At 45.1% G+C, this 15,547-nt stretch overlaps 7 protein-coding genes across 7 annotated transcripts; 6 read left to right on the forward strand and 1 right to left on the reverse strand.

The window, feature by feature from the left end:
• Window positions 1-5,104: 5,104 nt before the first annotated feature.
• On the reverse strand, window positions 5,105-5,350 carry HETIRDRAFT_328046 (uncharacterized protein; the record flags this gene model as incomplete). The annotated part of the gene is made up of 1 exon (XM_009553107.1): window positions 5,105-5,350. A coding segment is annotated over one exon (246 nt), but the record flags the coding sequence as incomplete, so codon positions are not given.
• A 133-nt stretch (window positions 5,351-5,483) lies between these two features.
• HETIRDRAFT_328318 (uncharacterized protein) lies at window positions 5,484-5,633 on the forward strand (the record flags this gene model as incomplete). Its single annotated transcript, XM_009553108.1, has 1 exon — window positions 5,484-5,633. The coding sequence occupies one exon, from the start codon at window positions 5,484-5,486 to the stop codon at window positions 5,631-5,633; it is 150 nt and encodes a 49-aa protein (XP_009551403.1).
• Window positions 5,634-6,056: 423 nt separating this feature from the next.
• HETIRDRAFT_327942 (uncharacterized protein) lies at window positions 6,057-6,276 on the forward strand (the record flags this gene model as incomplete). The annotated part of the gene is made up of 2 exons (XM_009553109.1): window positions 6,057-6,126; window positions 6,176-6,276. Coding segments are annotated over 2 exons (171 nt in total), but the record flags the coding sequence as incomplete, so codon positions are not given.
• Window positions 6,277-6,302: 26 nt separating this feature from the next.
• HETIRDRAFT_328857 (uncharacterized protein) lies at window positions 6,303-6,512 on the forward strand (the record flags this gene model as incomplete). Its single annotated transcript, XM_009553110.1, has 1 exon — window positions 6,303-6,512. A coding segment is annotated over one exon (210 nt), but the record flags the coding sequence as incomplete, so codon positions are not given.
• A 1,849-nt stretch (window positions 6,513-8,361) lies between these two features.
• On the forward strand, window positions 8,362-9,912 carry HETIRDRAFT_389539 (uncharacterized protein). Its single transcript, XM_009553111.1, has 4 exons — window positions 8,362-8,578; window positions 8,636-9,001; window positions 9,056-9,223; window positions 9,287-9,912. Exons 1-4 carry the CDS (start codon window positions 8,395-8,397, stop codon window positions 9,814-9,816), a joined length of 1,248 nt encoding a protein of 415 aa, XP_009551406.1. The 5' UTR covers window positions 8,362-8,394; the 3' UTR covers window positions 9,817-9,912.
• Window positions 9,913-10,614: 702 nt separating this feature from the next.
• Window positions 10,615-10,977, forward strand: HETIRDRAFT_421959 (uncharacterized protein; the record flags this gene model as incomplete). Its single annotated transcript, XM_009553112.1, has 2 exons — window positions 10,615-10,866; window positions 10,918-10,977. 2 exons carry the CDS (start codon window positions 10,615-10,617, stop codon window positions 10,975-10,977), a joined length of 312 nt encoding a protein of 103 aa, XP_009551407.1.
• A 160-nt stretch (window positions 10,978-11,137) lies between these two features.
• On the forward strand, window positions 11,138-13,736 carry HETIRDRAFT_455056 (uncharacterized protein; the record flags this gene model as incomplete). The annotated part of the gene is made up of 6 exons (XM_009553113.1): window positions 11,138-11,321; window positions 11,378-11,493; window positions 11,533-11,611; window positions 11,681-11,743; window positions 12,118-12,349; window positions 13,655-13,736. The coding sequence occupies 6 exons, from the start codon at window positions 11,138-11,140 to the stop codon at window positions 13,734-13,736; spliced, it is 756 nt and encodes a 251-aa protein (XP_009551408.1).
• Window positions 13,737-15,547: the final 1,811 nt, after the last annotated feature.

The following is a 15,547-nucleotide window of genomic DNA, read 5'->3' on the forward strand; positions in this document are numbered from 1 at the left end:
TTTGGAATTATATTGAAGAGTGTGGTACAGAGCTACTAGCAAATTGGGTGATAGAAAGGACATACAAGTGGGCACATCTTCTCCTTTCCAATGGTTATATTGCATGCTCTGCATGGAAAGAGCAAACAAAGGCTTTGCTTGAGACAAGGATTGCACATTATGTCAAGGTATATTACTCGTTACAGTCTCTGGTTCATATTTATTGCCTTATGCACATTCTAACTCCAAACACAAGATATTGTTGAATTTGCAGAGGTAGACTTCTATTTTCAGTACAAGATTCTGGACCAGATCTATGCCCTTGCACTTGTACACCTTTTTTCTCCTCTAGATTAGGATAATCTTAAGTCCTCATATGGGATAGTTTAGACATGTTGTCATTTAGGCAATGAAGGCATCCAAGTTGTCAAGGTGACTGACATTGAGGCTGTGGTATTAATCATTTCTTTTGCAAGGGAGGCCAAGAATGTATACCATGAAAATATGGTATACTTTGTGGTGGAAAGGGTCTGGATGGCCATGGGTGTCCTTGGGTAACCAGATGAGACAGAGAGAGATGATGATGATGAAAAGGAGGAGGATACATTGTAATTAGTTGAAGTGCAAGTGCACACGCAAATATACATGCTTGCACATTCAAAATTCACCTTCTTTGCTCCCTTGAATTGACTGTCCATCATAACTGACAGATCACATATTACAACAGATGGGTAATTATCTCATCATTCAACTGAGATTACTTAAATACAAGGCAGACTGCTATAAGTGAGATATGAAAGAAAATGCAATAACTCTATGTATGCATGGACAATATCCCTGTAGTCCCCCACCAGCCACAAGCATACACCCTAGTGGCTCTTGCATACTACAACAACCTCTATTGTAAGTGTGGCCACCTCACATGGCATTGTACATATGCCAATGTTGAGTACCATGGCTTGGGTGGGGTTCTACTAGTTAGCATGTATTGTGTGTTTGCAGCTGTCAGGTGGGGGCTGAGGGAGGCTTTCATGGATGGATGGTGCCATGCAATGAGACAGTTTGAAGTTGGAGGGTGGGAAATAGTCTCATTGACATGCCAACCAATTCTAAAGAATTGTCGCCTAGACTAACTTAGGTTTTCCTTCTTTCCCAGAGCAGCCTAGTTGTTCATTGTTGAGGGTAATTTCTCTTGTTTATATAGTGGTACCAGTTTATCTTAATATGCAAAGCTGTGTGCCTATGTCAGGAGGTGTATGGATCTTAAAAGGGTGGTTACTAGCATGCTGTGAAGTGTGTTATTCCTATCAAGGTGCTGTGCATTAGGATTAGTAGAGCAGCATGAGAAATACTTTCCTAAATTCAGACTCTTTCCATTTGAAAGAATCCAGAGCATGAGTATGATGGAGAGAAAAGACCAGGATATCAGACTAATAGGTATTGAACTTGGTGTTTTCAGAGCTTTTTTACTGATGCAAGTTCAGACATTTTCTAACTGGATCAGACTTAGAACTAACTCAGTGTCCCGTTTGGACTAACACAGCTTTAGACTTATCAGAAGATACTTGGTGCTGACTTCAGAGACTTCAGTGATTAGTGAAGACTACCTTACAAAGTAAAGATCACTTTATAGGGTAAGAGCAACTTTAACAACAGGGGCAACAAACTGCTTGTATTTCAGGGCACATGCACTCCTCTTTTATGTGTTTTTGGAGAGGCTGTGCATGAGACCTAGATTTGGGTATTTACAGATGTATCTAGGTGCTAAAGGTTCTAGAATGAAGTGTCTGGTTTAAACTAGAATAGAGTAGGCTTTTCTAGATTCTTCTAGAGCATGGCCTGGAATTATCTCAGATTCTCTATTAGTCACCTGAGCAGCTCTAGGTTCTCTAGCCTCTTGATTCCTCATCCACTCACTAAGCCATTACAAAGCCTCTCAGTGCATTAGAAAGCACACAAGGTCCATGCAATTCTATGAGAGTCTGGATCAGTTTGGCTCTACTCTGGTCCTTTCTAGGCTTTATTTAGTCTGTTAAAATAGCACTAATGTAGCTTTGTTAATAAATATAGATACTTTAAGTCCCTGATAAGTCAAGGTTTAAGGAAAGACAGCTGCATATATTCACAAATATAGATCAAAATGTCCATCAATATCCTAAGCATGAAACTGGAGCCAAGTAAGAGTGTGATGCTTGAAATATAAAGACTATATGGATTTTAGGGAAAGAAATAAACAAGAAACACTGGACTAAAGAAATAAGAACTTAATGAATCATAAATGGGTAAAGTGTTCATGGCCTAGCAAATCGACAAAAAATCATGCCTCCTACTCCTACTAACGCTTGCCTCACAATTTCCAAAACATTGCCATCAGATGCAGGAACACATTCATAGTTAGAGCTGAAGAGATCTTGGATGTACTGACTGAATGTGTAATACATCACATAGCCAAGTGAGGGAGGGGGGTTGACATAGAAATTAGATGTCACCACTATGAACTGCTGCTCGTTGCCTGCTCCACCAAAGATGGCAATATGATCATCTCATTAGACTATTTTGGAAAGAACAATAGTCATAAACTCATAGTCACCATCTGGCTTTCTTTCAATCACATCCACTGAAACCCCATCTTCTAACTAAATCCCCTCTTTTCTAGGAAGGACACAGACTTCCATTGATACTCCTCCAGCCGAGACTGGTGGCAGTTGAATTTCAACTTCAGTGGAAGGGATTGACATCATTGGTGGCTCATTCAAAGGTGATGGAGCTAGAAGAGTATTGGAGGCAACATTAATGCAGTATGTGGGTTTGTAGGGAATGGTTATAAAAGAGTGAGATAGTGGAAAGACAGAGGATACATTAAGCAAGTCAGGTTGCAGACCTGATGGGACTATTAGTGGATGGAAGTCCAGTGGTGGCTGTTGAAGCTTTGTGTGGCAATGAAAATAGAACAATGGTCAAGAGAATGTGCCCCAGAGTGATAAGTGTGCAGAGGTGTCATTGGACATAATGTGAGGGAACAATGCTCAGATGTGATTACTTGCAGTTCTTGAATCATCTTGTTCCTCAATTTCCCATTCTTCTCTAATATTCCTTGCATCGGCCTAGACTTGCATAGTTATTTCTTTCTATAGAACACTCTTGGAAATTATCCTGCCAAGGCACAAACTTGTTTGTGTTGTGACAATGGTGATGAGCATGCACCCATGCTAGGGTCTAAAGGAGGTATTCAGGAAGCATTTGGGAGATACCAAACAGCGCTAGATGAGTATTAAGGATGCCAACTTGCACCAAACATGGTCAGTCCTCACCCGACTGACTGCAACCCACTGAATGGCATTTGGCAACACTTGTTTCAGTTTACCCACACTTTATGTACTTACCATAACCACACAGGAGTATTACAATAGGTTTTATGAGATCAGAGCCAGTATTTCATGTTGGCCAATATTCTCTATAAGTTGGTTGGTCCTTATTGCTTATCTTCCCAACTTCCACATGGTCAGTCAAATGCAATCTTAAACCATTACTTGGTGACCCTGGTCATATGTTACTTCTGCTTTATTTTCATTGGCTTGCCAACACCTGTCCCTGCTACCTACACTTGGGTGACAGATCTCAAATATTCAGGATTTTGCCATTGCTGATCAACTTTTACCTTATCACATTTGGAAACCATATGGACATCTCACCTACCTTCTGATCTTCTCTCATCACTAGGGCTTGGCACCCATTCGACATCTACTCTCATTTCATGTTTAATATTTTACTTAGAGGCTCTGTTTACTATAAAAACCTATATAGAACTCTGGAATAAACCAGCTTTCGCACCCCACAGTTCAGAGCTCATTCACACTTATCTCAACCATTGAAATCATCTTTGTTGACTCCCAAAATCTTGTCATCCTCACTGTTTGGCCTTGTTTGCATCCATACTCATCTCTTTGCTCATACCCCTCATCCTCCCTCATATATTGTCAGAGTCCTGTATGGCTCTTGAAGCACATAGTTGTCAGTTGCAACACTACCTTCTCATCACTGATCGACTCCCTGACCTGACCCAACCAACCAAATGTTTGGTTGGTGTTTGGTGCAGTCCCAAAACCGTTTGGGCACTTTAATCTCACCCTCCTCATTACTCTTTAGTATACTCTTGCTTTTTCAAGTCCTAACTCATGATTCCTTGTGTATCAGATACTAGCTCCAGCACCCCTTGCATTAGAGGTTGTTTTGGTGTTGTGCTCAGCACTTAGAGCCACCTCTAGCATATCAACAGCATGGCACAAGAGATGGCATAAGAGACAGAAGCACGGTGTGAGAGGGAGAGACAGCATAGAGGGCAGCACGGTGGTATGCTAGAGGTGGTTCCAAGTGCTGAGCACAATACCAAAACAACCTCTAATGCAGGGGTGCTGGAGCTAGTATCTAATACACAAGGAATTGTTAGTAATGACTTTAGAAATCAATGGTGCACTGAGAAGCAGTGAAGAGTGTGAGATTATAGCACCCAAACGGTTTTGGGACTGTACCAAACACCAACCAAACGTTCAGTCAGTTGTGTCAGCAATTTGGTCAGTAACGAGAAGATAGTGTCATGGCTGACAACTACGTGCTTCAAGAGCCACACAGGACTCTGACAATATATGAGGGAGGATGAGGGGTATGAGCAAAGAGATGAGTATGGATGCAAACAAGGCCGGACAACGAGGATAACAAGTTTTTGTGAGTTAATGAAAACGATTTCAATGGTTGAGATGAGTGCAAATGAGCTCTGAATTGTGGGGTGCAAAAGCTAAATTATTCCAGAGTTGTCTGTAGGCTTTTATAGTAAACAGAGCCCCTAAGTAAAATATCCAACACGAAATGAGAGTGGATGTCAAATGGGTGCCAAGCCTTAGCAATCAGAGAAGATAAGAAGGTAGGTGAGATGTCCATATGGGTTCCGAAGATAATAAGGTAAAAGGTAATTAGTGATGGCAAAACCCCAGACATTCGGGATCCATCACCCAAGTGTAGGTAGTCAGAACAGGCGTTGGTGAGCCAATGAAAATAAAGAAGATGTAATGTATAACCAAGGTGGCCAAGTAAAATGGTGCAAGGTCATGTTTGACCAACCATGTGGAAGTCAGGAAGATAAGTGATAAGGACCGACCAACTCATGAAGGACATCGGGCGACATGGAATACTGGCCCCGATGATGAGCATGCACCCGCGCTAGGGTCCGAGGGAGGTATTCAAGAAGCTTTGGGGAGATACTGAACAGCGCTCGACAAGTACTGAAGACGCCAACTTTTACTGAACACGGTCGGTCCCTGCCCGACCAACGACAAGCCACCAAAGGACATTTGGCAGCACTTGGGTCAGTTTGCCCATATGTCACGTACTTACCATGACCATACAGGAGGGTTAAAATAGGTGTTTACGAGATCAGAGCCAGTATTCAGTATCAGCCGATGTCCTCCATGAGTCGGTCGGTCCTTATCACTTATCTTCCTGACTTCCACATGGTTGGTCAAAACGCAATCTTGCACCATTACTTGGCCACCCTAGTTATACGATACCTCTTCTCTATTTTCATTGGTTCTCCAATGCCTGTTCCTGCTACCTACGCTTGGGCGACAGATCCCAAACGTTTGGGATTTTGCCATCGCTGATTAACTTTTACCTTGTCACCTTTGGAACCCATATGGACATCTCACCTACCTTCTTATCTTCCCTGATCGCTAAGGCTTGGCGCCCATTCGACATCTACTTTCATTTCTTGTTTAATATTTTACTTAGGGGCTCTGTTTACTATAAAAACCTACATACAACTTTGGAATAAACTGGCTTTTGCACCCCACCATTCAGAGCTCATTTGCACTCGTCTCAACCATTGAAATTGTCTTCGTCAACTTCCAAAAACTTGTCATCCTCATCATTCGGCCTCGTTCGCGTTTGTACTTGTCTCTTCACTTGTACCCTTCGTCCTCCCTCATATATTGTTAGAGTCCCGTGTGGCTCTTGAAGCACGTAGTTGTTGGTCGCGACACTACTTTCTCGTTACCGACCGCATTGCCGACACAACCGACCGAACATTCGGTCGGTGTTTGGCGCAGTCCCGAAACCGTTCAGGCGCTATAATCTCACACTCCCCGTTGCTTCTTAGTACGCCTTCCCTTTCTAAAGTCATCACTAACAATTCCTTGTGTATTAGATACTAGCTCTAGCACCCCTGCATTAGAGGTTGTTTTGGTGTTGTGCTCGGCACTTAGAGCCACCTTTAGCGTATCACCGATCTCTAAACACCTATTGTAATACTCCTATGCAGTCATGGTAAGTATGTGAAGTGTGGGCAAACTGACCCAAGTGCTGCCAAACATCATTCGGAGGGTTGTGGTCAGTCGGGTGGGGACCAACTGTGTTTGGTGCAAGTCGGCATCTTCAGTACTCATCTAGTGCTATTTAGTATTTCCCCAAAGCTTCCTGACTACCTCTCTCGGACCCTAGCATGGGTGCATGCTCATCAGCACGAGAGAGACTGCATGGCATGAAAGGATGGTGTAGTGCAAGAGTGATAGCATGGCATAGGAGGACAGTGCGAGAAAGAGCTCAAAGGGCTGCGTCACATGACAGACCACTCACAGGGCAACACAGAGGGCCAGCAGAATAGGCCCCTGCAATCGGATTGGAGGATGGTGGCACTCATATGGGTCTTGATGGAACCTGTGAAAGATAGCAGATGCAGATGGCAGAGTGGTGGCAGAGGATGTATGGGCTAGCTGGTGAGGGCAGAGTCAGCTCTGTTATCTTGGATCTCAACAGAGACATAGCTATGGCAAACACATTGAGGGTGGGTGAGCAAGCAAGTGAGGGCAGGAGGAGCAAAGCAGATTAGGTGATTGTTTGGTGTTGATTTCTGGATAATGAGTTAACAGTGTTTGCAAATTAAGGTAGCATTGTCTGTACTCATAGAGTCCCATTGAATATTATACTCAATCATAGTTTTACAAATTCTAAATCCAAATTGTGTCAGTGCCATAATTTGTTTTTACCCTATATAAAGTGTATTATTTATTTTCCATTGGTTTATTATCTATCTTCTTAGCTGGTATTTAAACTAAATCCTAAAAGACCTGACTTTTTGGGTATTTATTGACCTATTGATTTATAAGAGAGAGGAAAGATAAATGTTGAATAAAATTTGAGATGTTGAGGTTGCCTATATTATGTCTACTTATTTAGATTACCAAGTTTATATATTAGATCTTGTGGCTTAATGGCTTAGAGTATTTATCCCAGGTGCTTGTATATATGAGGTTGTTGGTTCAACTCTGGCAAAAGGCAGATTGGTTATAAGGTATATTCCATGTTTAGGTATTTAACTAGTGTTCTAATAAATATGACTCTATAAGAAGGCTATGAGAACTATAATGCTTGATTTATTATTATTATTCCGAAATTTCAAGCTATAATCAATCCTAATAATTCCTAATTTAGGAAGATTATGTCTAATTAAAATGGGTTTAGGGGGGGTAAGCAAATAATCTCTAATCCTAATCATTCTTAATTATGCATAAAGAGAACTAATTAGAGCATAATACAAAAGAGTGATTTCCCAGGCCTTTGCCTCCTGTATGGAGCAGAGTGGAAACTAATATAGGCAGATTATAATATCTATTATTGGACCCTCAGATAATTACTCACCCATTGGTCCTGTTTTCTAGTTATAGCCTAGTTTTCTCCAAAGCTGATATCTCCTTTTATCAAAGGGATTTGGGCCAGGTCTTCAGTAATGGCAATCTCAAAATACCTACACCAATTTCGAGAGGGACCACACATGCAATGCCTTCTGTGTGTTTTTTGGAGTGCTGTCAACTTACGATGATGATATGGAGAGGCAGTCAAATTTGGTGAGTAATTAACTATTTTCTATCACATATCATGCATTATTAACAATGTAACTCAGTGTCAAAGTATTGAAGAGTCCGGATCTCAGCCTATAGCCCCTGCCTCTATTGTGGGTCTCACATGGTCATGACAACTGCACCTTAATGTCTCATATACAATACCCTGTATATGCTGTGCCCTTTACTGATTTGTTTAGCTACCATAAATGTTTATTTTTTCATGTAAACATAAGTGATCATATAAGATGGTTCAATATTACTTGGATGAATTGCTCACCCTGATGTCCGTATTTCATATCTCGCCAGTATAATTCCATATCTCGCTAGCATACTTTCAGACATAGCCGGTACAATTACTAATACTAAAGCTGATATTTTAATCACAGATACTCAGACGACGGCTTTCTGGCGTCAAAGACCATGCCGCTTAGTCAAAGCACGGCATTGGATTGCAAAATGAGCAGTCCAGTCCCTGTTGCCATACCTTCCGACTCGTTTGAAGCTCAAGCGGGCCACTCTGGGTATCATGTCGACTCTTGATGACCTTCGTGGAGAACTTGCCGCAATCTATGCAGATAGCAAGATAGACACTTTGGGAATCCACACCGTCACATTCCAACCACTTCGATCCCGCATCAGCGAAGATCGTTTGGTGACGGAAGAATGGAACATACTGGGACAGCAGTGGCTCTTTCTGGCAGTCCTAGATGGTATGCTGATTACTTTGTGTCTCGAGATGCAATTAATACTCATGGCTTTCTCTCTAGGTCACGGAGGAACTGCCGCAGTCCAGCATGCAGCAAACATATTGCCAGCACGTATCCGCACAGCGCTGCATCTCCTCATTCAGCACCATTTACGAGGACGACTAGACCGCAATAATTCTGGGAATGGTACACTTGTTTCTATGATGCTACGAGAAGAAATAGAGAAATTCGACAGAAGTATAGGCGAAGCTGTGAAGAGCATATGTCCCAAGCCGTATCGTCTTACGGAGGATGCTGCTCGGGCATTGATCCAAGAACACATGGAAGTCTTGCAACGTGCTCACAGTGGTACGACCCTTGCCGCTGTCCTGGTGAACGTCAGTGAACAGCTTATGTGGGCTGTGGGTGTTGGCGACTCCACCGTTGGTGCGTATTGAGTGTCTGTGTGAAAGCTATACTCACACATGAGAGTGTTTGCAGCACTTAGTACACTAGGCACTAACGGAAAGCGCAGTTTTGAGCGACTGGTTGACCTGCATTCTCCGAAGAATCCTTTGGAGTACTTTCGGGTGGCCATGGCACATCCGGCGACTGAAAAAGAGGTATTGATCGAGGACCGGCTACTAGGTTCCCTTGCCATGACAAGAGGTTAGTTGGTCCTCTCGTAACATTATCCAGTGAACATACTTGACCCACCCCAAATCTGAGCAGCCATCGGGAATTTCAAGCTCAAGTTCCATCACACATATTTGAGCCACCTTCTCCGTTTTGTTCCCACTACTTCAAAGAAACCTCCCGAAAAAGTGATCCCGCGGATCATAACACCGCCTTACCTGATCGTGGAACCATCAGTGCGCTTTATTGACCTGCAGCTTTACAGGACAGCCGAGCCTATCGTCATGCTATACTCTGACGGTGTCGACTGTCTCGTTGATGGATATTCCAACTTCAGCCCAGATATGTGCAGAAAATCAAATCCTTGTCAGGTCGTTACCGCTCTTCTCCAAGACAGTGTCGATCCATTTGTCGAGGAGGCGCTTGAACACAAGGTGGAATTGCGATGGACTGGTCCAAATGGAAATAAGGCTGTTGATGTTCTCGGCAACCTCGTGGGAGGTACGAATGTGGATAAATTGAAGATGGTAATGGATCAGGAGATCTTGGCTGATAGAACTGAACAGTCCGGTTTCTATATTGACGACGTTTCCATCATTATTTTCGAAGTGTCCAAAACATCCTGACGTAGCCGTTCCAATTAGTACTGATGTACTTACTACAGGTTTTTTTACAGTGTTCTCAACTCCCAAACTTGCTTCTATCTATTTTTTTTGTGCGGGAACCTAGTTTCGGCTGCACTCAGCTGTTGTGAGGATGCACTTGCTTCCTATGTCATCTTTGATGATCACTGGGGAAGCCAAACTTCGCACTCGGTAGGACATTTTCATTCAACACAACTGGTCAGTTTCGAAAGTTGGATCTGCTGACAGAATGTATCAGCTTCAGCAATGTTCCGCCTATAAGAAAGGGTGACGTTTACTTAGACTTTTTACAGGACGCGAAGGCCGAGCTTTACATGAGGAAAACAGCTTTTCACAATAGTTCACGGAGACCAGTAAGTATAGCGACCACGTTTGCCTTTAGTTGCCCCTTTTCCACGTTCGCAAAACCTCGATTTACAACAGGCTAACTTATTTTCAAAATACAGAATGACTCTCACAAGATTTATTTGGGCATGACTGATACTTACACTGTGAGGAATCATCGTATGCTCGAGACGGAATTCCCTGAAATCATGGGACTGATGCTACTTCGCCTCGGGTACAGCCCAGTCGAGCACAGTTGGACATCATCTGCGTTCTGAAGATCCGTGCCTTGTGTCTTCTCTGAATCTTGTTCACTCCTATCCAGCTCTCAAGGACTCGATCCTGCAGCATCTGGTTCTCACTTACGCCATTTACTATCTCTGATCTCGGGTGATTTCCACAGTGGCCCTTCTAGAGCCTGATAGTTCTTGTTACGCCGTGAAAGTCATCCACCGCATGGAACTACGCCTGGTCACGGCCGTCAGGACTCAGGCGCAGAAGATCCTAGCGCGATGGGGCTACATCTCTCTGACTAACGTATCCAAGGCTGGAACAGATCACTTTAATCAAGGTCCCACGGTTCTGAATGTCGGTCTTCTTTCTTGCGACTCTAAACGCCCCCTATCAGCCCTTTTGATCGCATGCTTCCTGGCGCTCACCACGATGCAGCTGATCGAGACGCAGCGGCGGGCGTTGTGGGAGAATGTAGTGAGTTCATGACTCGCAGGTATTATTTCCACTGTTGATCAAACTCATCAGAGCTATCAGGGGCTTTCGAGTTCTGGAAGCCAGATGTCGTTTCCCAGCATTTGCGTATGAACGCCTATGAAGGACCCTAGAGAACCAAAGAAGCCCATCAAGATTAGGTTGAACATCGGACTCATTGAGTAACCCATGATGCTCAGTCTCACACCATTGTCTCTCTGCGCTCGAGGGCCTCACTCGCGGCAGCCTATCTCATCAAGTGAAACCTCGAGGCATGTCGCTACTGGATGACGCTCGCAAGAGGCTCACAAACTTCTACACGAGCACAAAGTTGGTAGCCTTGGGCATCCACACTGTCATGTTCCAGCCGCTTCAGTCACACATCAGCGAGGATCGCATAGTGACAGAAGAGTGGTCCATACAAGGACAGCATTGGGCATTCTTGGCAGTTCTCGGTGGTAAGAGATCAACATGCTCGCGCATATCATCCGCGTGAACCTTGTTCGCTCTCTAGGTCACGGCGGTACTGCCACTGTCGAGTATGCGATGAACGAACTGCCGCTGCAAATCCGCACCGCGTTGCACCTACTCATTCAGAATCATTCACATGGTCGACTGGACCGCAGCAACGTAGGACATGGAGAACAGGTGTCTCTCACACTCCGATAGGAGATACAGCGATTCGATACGAATATTGGCAAAGCCGTGAAGAACCTTTGTCGCAAGTCCTATAAGCTTACGGAGGAAGGTGCTCGAACGTTGATCTAAGAACACTTAGATACGCTTCAACGTGCTTTTTGCGGTACAACTCTCGCAGCCGCCTTGGTGAATGTCGAGGAAAAGCTCACGTGGGCCGTAGGCGTGGGCGACTCGACCGTAGGTGAGTGTCCGCGTTTGCACGCGAATGATACTTGCCCATCCTTTATTTCGCAGCATTGACTACTGTCGGTGAGGATAGCAAGCCAAGCTGCTAGCAACTGACTGATGTACACTCCCCAAAGACTCCCTTGGAATACTTTCGTGTCACCATGGCACATCCAGCCAAGAGGAAGTCTTAGCTGAAGATCGTGCACTCGGGTTCCTTGCAATGACAAGAGGTCACTGTCATCTTTCGAAAATTCGCCGGGCAACAGTCACCCTCACTCATTTCGAGATATGACTTCTATATCTGATCGGCCATTGGCGATTTCTCGCTGAAGTATCACCGAGCATTTCTCAGCCACCTTTTACGTTACATGCCTACTACCTTGTCAGCACCTCTCGAGACCGTGATCCCACGGATCAAGACACCTCCCTATCTCATAGTTGAGCCATCAGTACAGTTTATCGACCTCCGACCTTACTGGGAAGCCAAGCCAACTATCATGCTGTTCACTGACGGCATTGACTGCCTCATCGATGGATACTTCAACTTGACTCCGCGGAGAAATAGTGGAGGCAACCCTTACCAAATTGTTGCCGCTCTCCTGCAGGATGGCGTTGATTTGTATGCGGAGGAGACCCTGGGCCACAAATTGGAACTAAGCGAACAGGGCCCGACGGAAATAAGACTGTCGATGTGCTGGGGGATCTTGTGGGCGGTATGGACGTGTAAAAGCTGGAGATGGTCATGAACCAGGAGCTATTGGCTGATAAGAGCGCATCGCCTGGATTTTACATCGACGACACGTCTAGTCATCTTCGAAGTATTCAAAATCGCACTCAAGTGAATTCAGTTAGAACTAATGATATTTCTCCACTACATCCATGGCAGATCGCCACCCGCCCGTTCGATGCATGCGCATTGACTTGACCAGCTCTCTTTTCAGACATAGAGAAGGTTAGGACGCTCTTCAGACTCATCCGCTGAGTACATATGGATTCGGTACTCGAAATCCCAGGTTCCAGGCCATGAACCATATCATCGTCGGGCGTTATGCACTTGCAATATATCACACAGAATTATAGATGTGTCGTCAATATGAAAAAAGATCCAGTCATCCTCGTCGTCAGCCAACCTCTCTTGGTCCATTGTCATCTCCAGCCTACGCACATCAGTGCCGCCGAGCAGGTTCCCCAGCACAGCGATAGCTCTGTTTCCATTTGGCCCATTCCACCTTGGTTCGACAGGATGGCCCAAGATCTCCTCAATATATGGCTCGATATTCTCTTGCAGCAGAGCGGCAACTACCTTGCACGGGTCTGCTCCACTGTGAGTCTCTGGTCGAAAGACAAAATATCCATCAACCAGAGAATCAACGCAGTCAGAAAAGACCATGAGGCCCAGATTGTCCTTCCAGATTGGTTGTAGGTCGATGTACTTTACTGAGGGTTCGGCAATCAAATAAGACGGGGTGAAGATGCGCTCGCTGAACCCTTCAATATCGCCGAATGTGGCGGACATGAAGCGAAAGAGGTGAGTTAAGAATGTTTTGTGAAACTTCAGCGTAAAGTCGCCGAGCTGTGAAGAGCGAACAACAGCTCGAATGGTTAATTCTGCTGGTGTTGGAAGGGTGCAATTACTTCTTGTTATTGAAATAAAACCGATCCCACGATCTGCGAACAGGACATCTTTCTCAGCTGCTGGATGTGCCATGGCCACTCTGAAATATTCTTGTGGGTTCTTCGGTGTGTGCATATCGGTAAGACATTGGCAATTGTAATTGCCATCCATATTGGTACATAATGCTCAATCACGTCTATTGCATCAACTCAAAGGAAAGAACAAAAGTAGATATAAGAGACACACCTACGGTCGAATCGCCGACACCAACAACCCACATGAACTGCCGGCTGATATTGACGATTGCAGCAGCGAACGTGGTCCCGCAAAGAGCGCGCTGCAAGGCTTCATGATGCTGTTGTATGAGTGCTTTTGCGTGCTCTTCTGTTAGATCGCCTGGCTTGCGGCACAATTTCTTGACAGCTTTGCCGATATCGTGGTCGAAAGATAATATTTCCTGTCGACGAATTGCTGATACCTTTTCCCCGTTATCGACATTGTCGCGATCCAGGAGACCACCAAACTCAATCTGATCTAGTTGGCATAGTGCATTGCGGATTCGTGCTGGCAGAGTGATTGCCGTGAACTCGGATGTTGCGGCCCCGCCGTGACCTAGACATTCACATTCCAAAAAATGAACCAAGATGCTGAATGTATGCATACCATCACAAACTGCCAGAAAAAGTCATTTATCGCCTTCGATGTCCCATTCCTCTATCACCATGTGGTCTTCGTTGAGGTGAGAACGAAGGGGTTGGAATGTGACAGTGTGCACGCCGATGGGTCCAAAACGGTACTCGTGTAGAACTCAGTGAGTCTTTTGCGAACGTCATCCAGTGTCGACATTGTAAAGGCAATGAGTGACCTAGTGAGGAGGGATGTGTGAGTAGGTGGCAGAAGACGGAATTAGATGTGATGGTAGACATCATAGACGCGCAGTGTGGAGTGATTTCTAAAACGGGATCTTGTGGCAAATATTGCGGTTTCCCATAAACCATGCTAAACTTGGGCGGCAACGAGCACGGCTAGCAATCACCCATTTTCTCTCCTGTTGACAGGAAGCTGACTCCAACATGATGAGGAGGAAGAGGATCTTCGGAATATACGGTCAACCACAAACCTTCATGCTGCAAATTTCAAGCTTCCACTAGTTGCTTCGAAGGCTGGCTCTACTATCGTTGTCATCCACCATCTTACGTCAATCGATGATATTGCCATTGACCAATGGACTCCATCCTTCTCGCACAAGACATATGAGCCCTTTGCGCCGCATCAATTTGTTTCTTAGGATCTAGAAGGCTGAACAGCGGGTTCCTGAGAAGTACTATGAAGAGAGGAAGAGAGCACCTTCAAGCGCCATGCTCTCTGATCTCAATCTGACGATTGAAGGTAACTCAGCTCTGGGCCCTCACCCCACTCCAATTACCTTCCCTGAGCGTGCGCTATCATGACAGTTGATACCTGGGATTGACAGGAACAGGCATCCATCGATCGTGACGTATTCTTTACCATGATTCGCAGCGCCCACCGTCTTCGATCGGTATGATAATAATCAAAATCTTCAGAAGATACCAGGCGTCTGCGCTGTAAAGAGTCGATCAGCTTAGGCTTCAGATGTCAGGACATCTCCATGTCGGGGATGCTACGTGGTTCAGGATGGCCGGACGTCTGAGTTCGTTTTAGGATGTAGTCGGAAAGGCCATCCTCCGAGTCACTGGCTCACAAAGCATTGACTCACCAAAATCCGCGAGGTTTTGCGCATGATACCTGTCTGGTATCAAGTGATGCCGTTGTTTGGTTCACGGTGGCATGTCGGATTTCGTGAAAAGCGTGTCGTCGCCGTTTATCGAGACATACCACGCGTGAAAAGTGGATGAAGAGCCATGCGGCGGAATGGAATGCTTGACCATGACGTGAGGCTCATAATGGAGGCACCGTTCGAATGCGCGTGGATTGTAGCACCATCTTGATTCTTGCGCTCCGCGATCAGCCACAGAAGGTCCAGGGATGCGCAGCACTTCAATGACGAACCCAGTCCTATGATGTGTAAGGCTTCGCGCACACGAGCTATCGCGAACAAGCCCGACGACTGCATGCTTGACTACATGGTGATTATGACGCACTCGAACGTCACCAGGAGTACGATTGTGCTGATCGGGAACACAGACACGGTGTGATCGCGACAGACGGAGATGAGGGGAT

The sequence above is a fragment of the Heterobasidion irregulare genome (assembly GCF_000320585.1).
Source record: "Heterobasidion irregulare TC 32-1 unplaced genomic scaffold scaffold_11, whole genome shotgun sequence".
Classification (NCBI taxonomy): Eukaryota; Fungi; Basidiomycota; class Agaricomycetes; order Russulales; family Bondarzewiaceae; genus Heterobasidion; species Heterobasidion irregulare.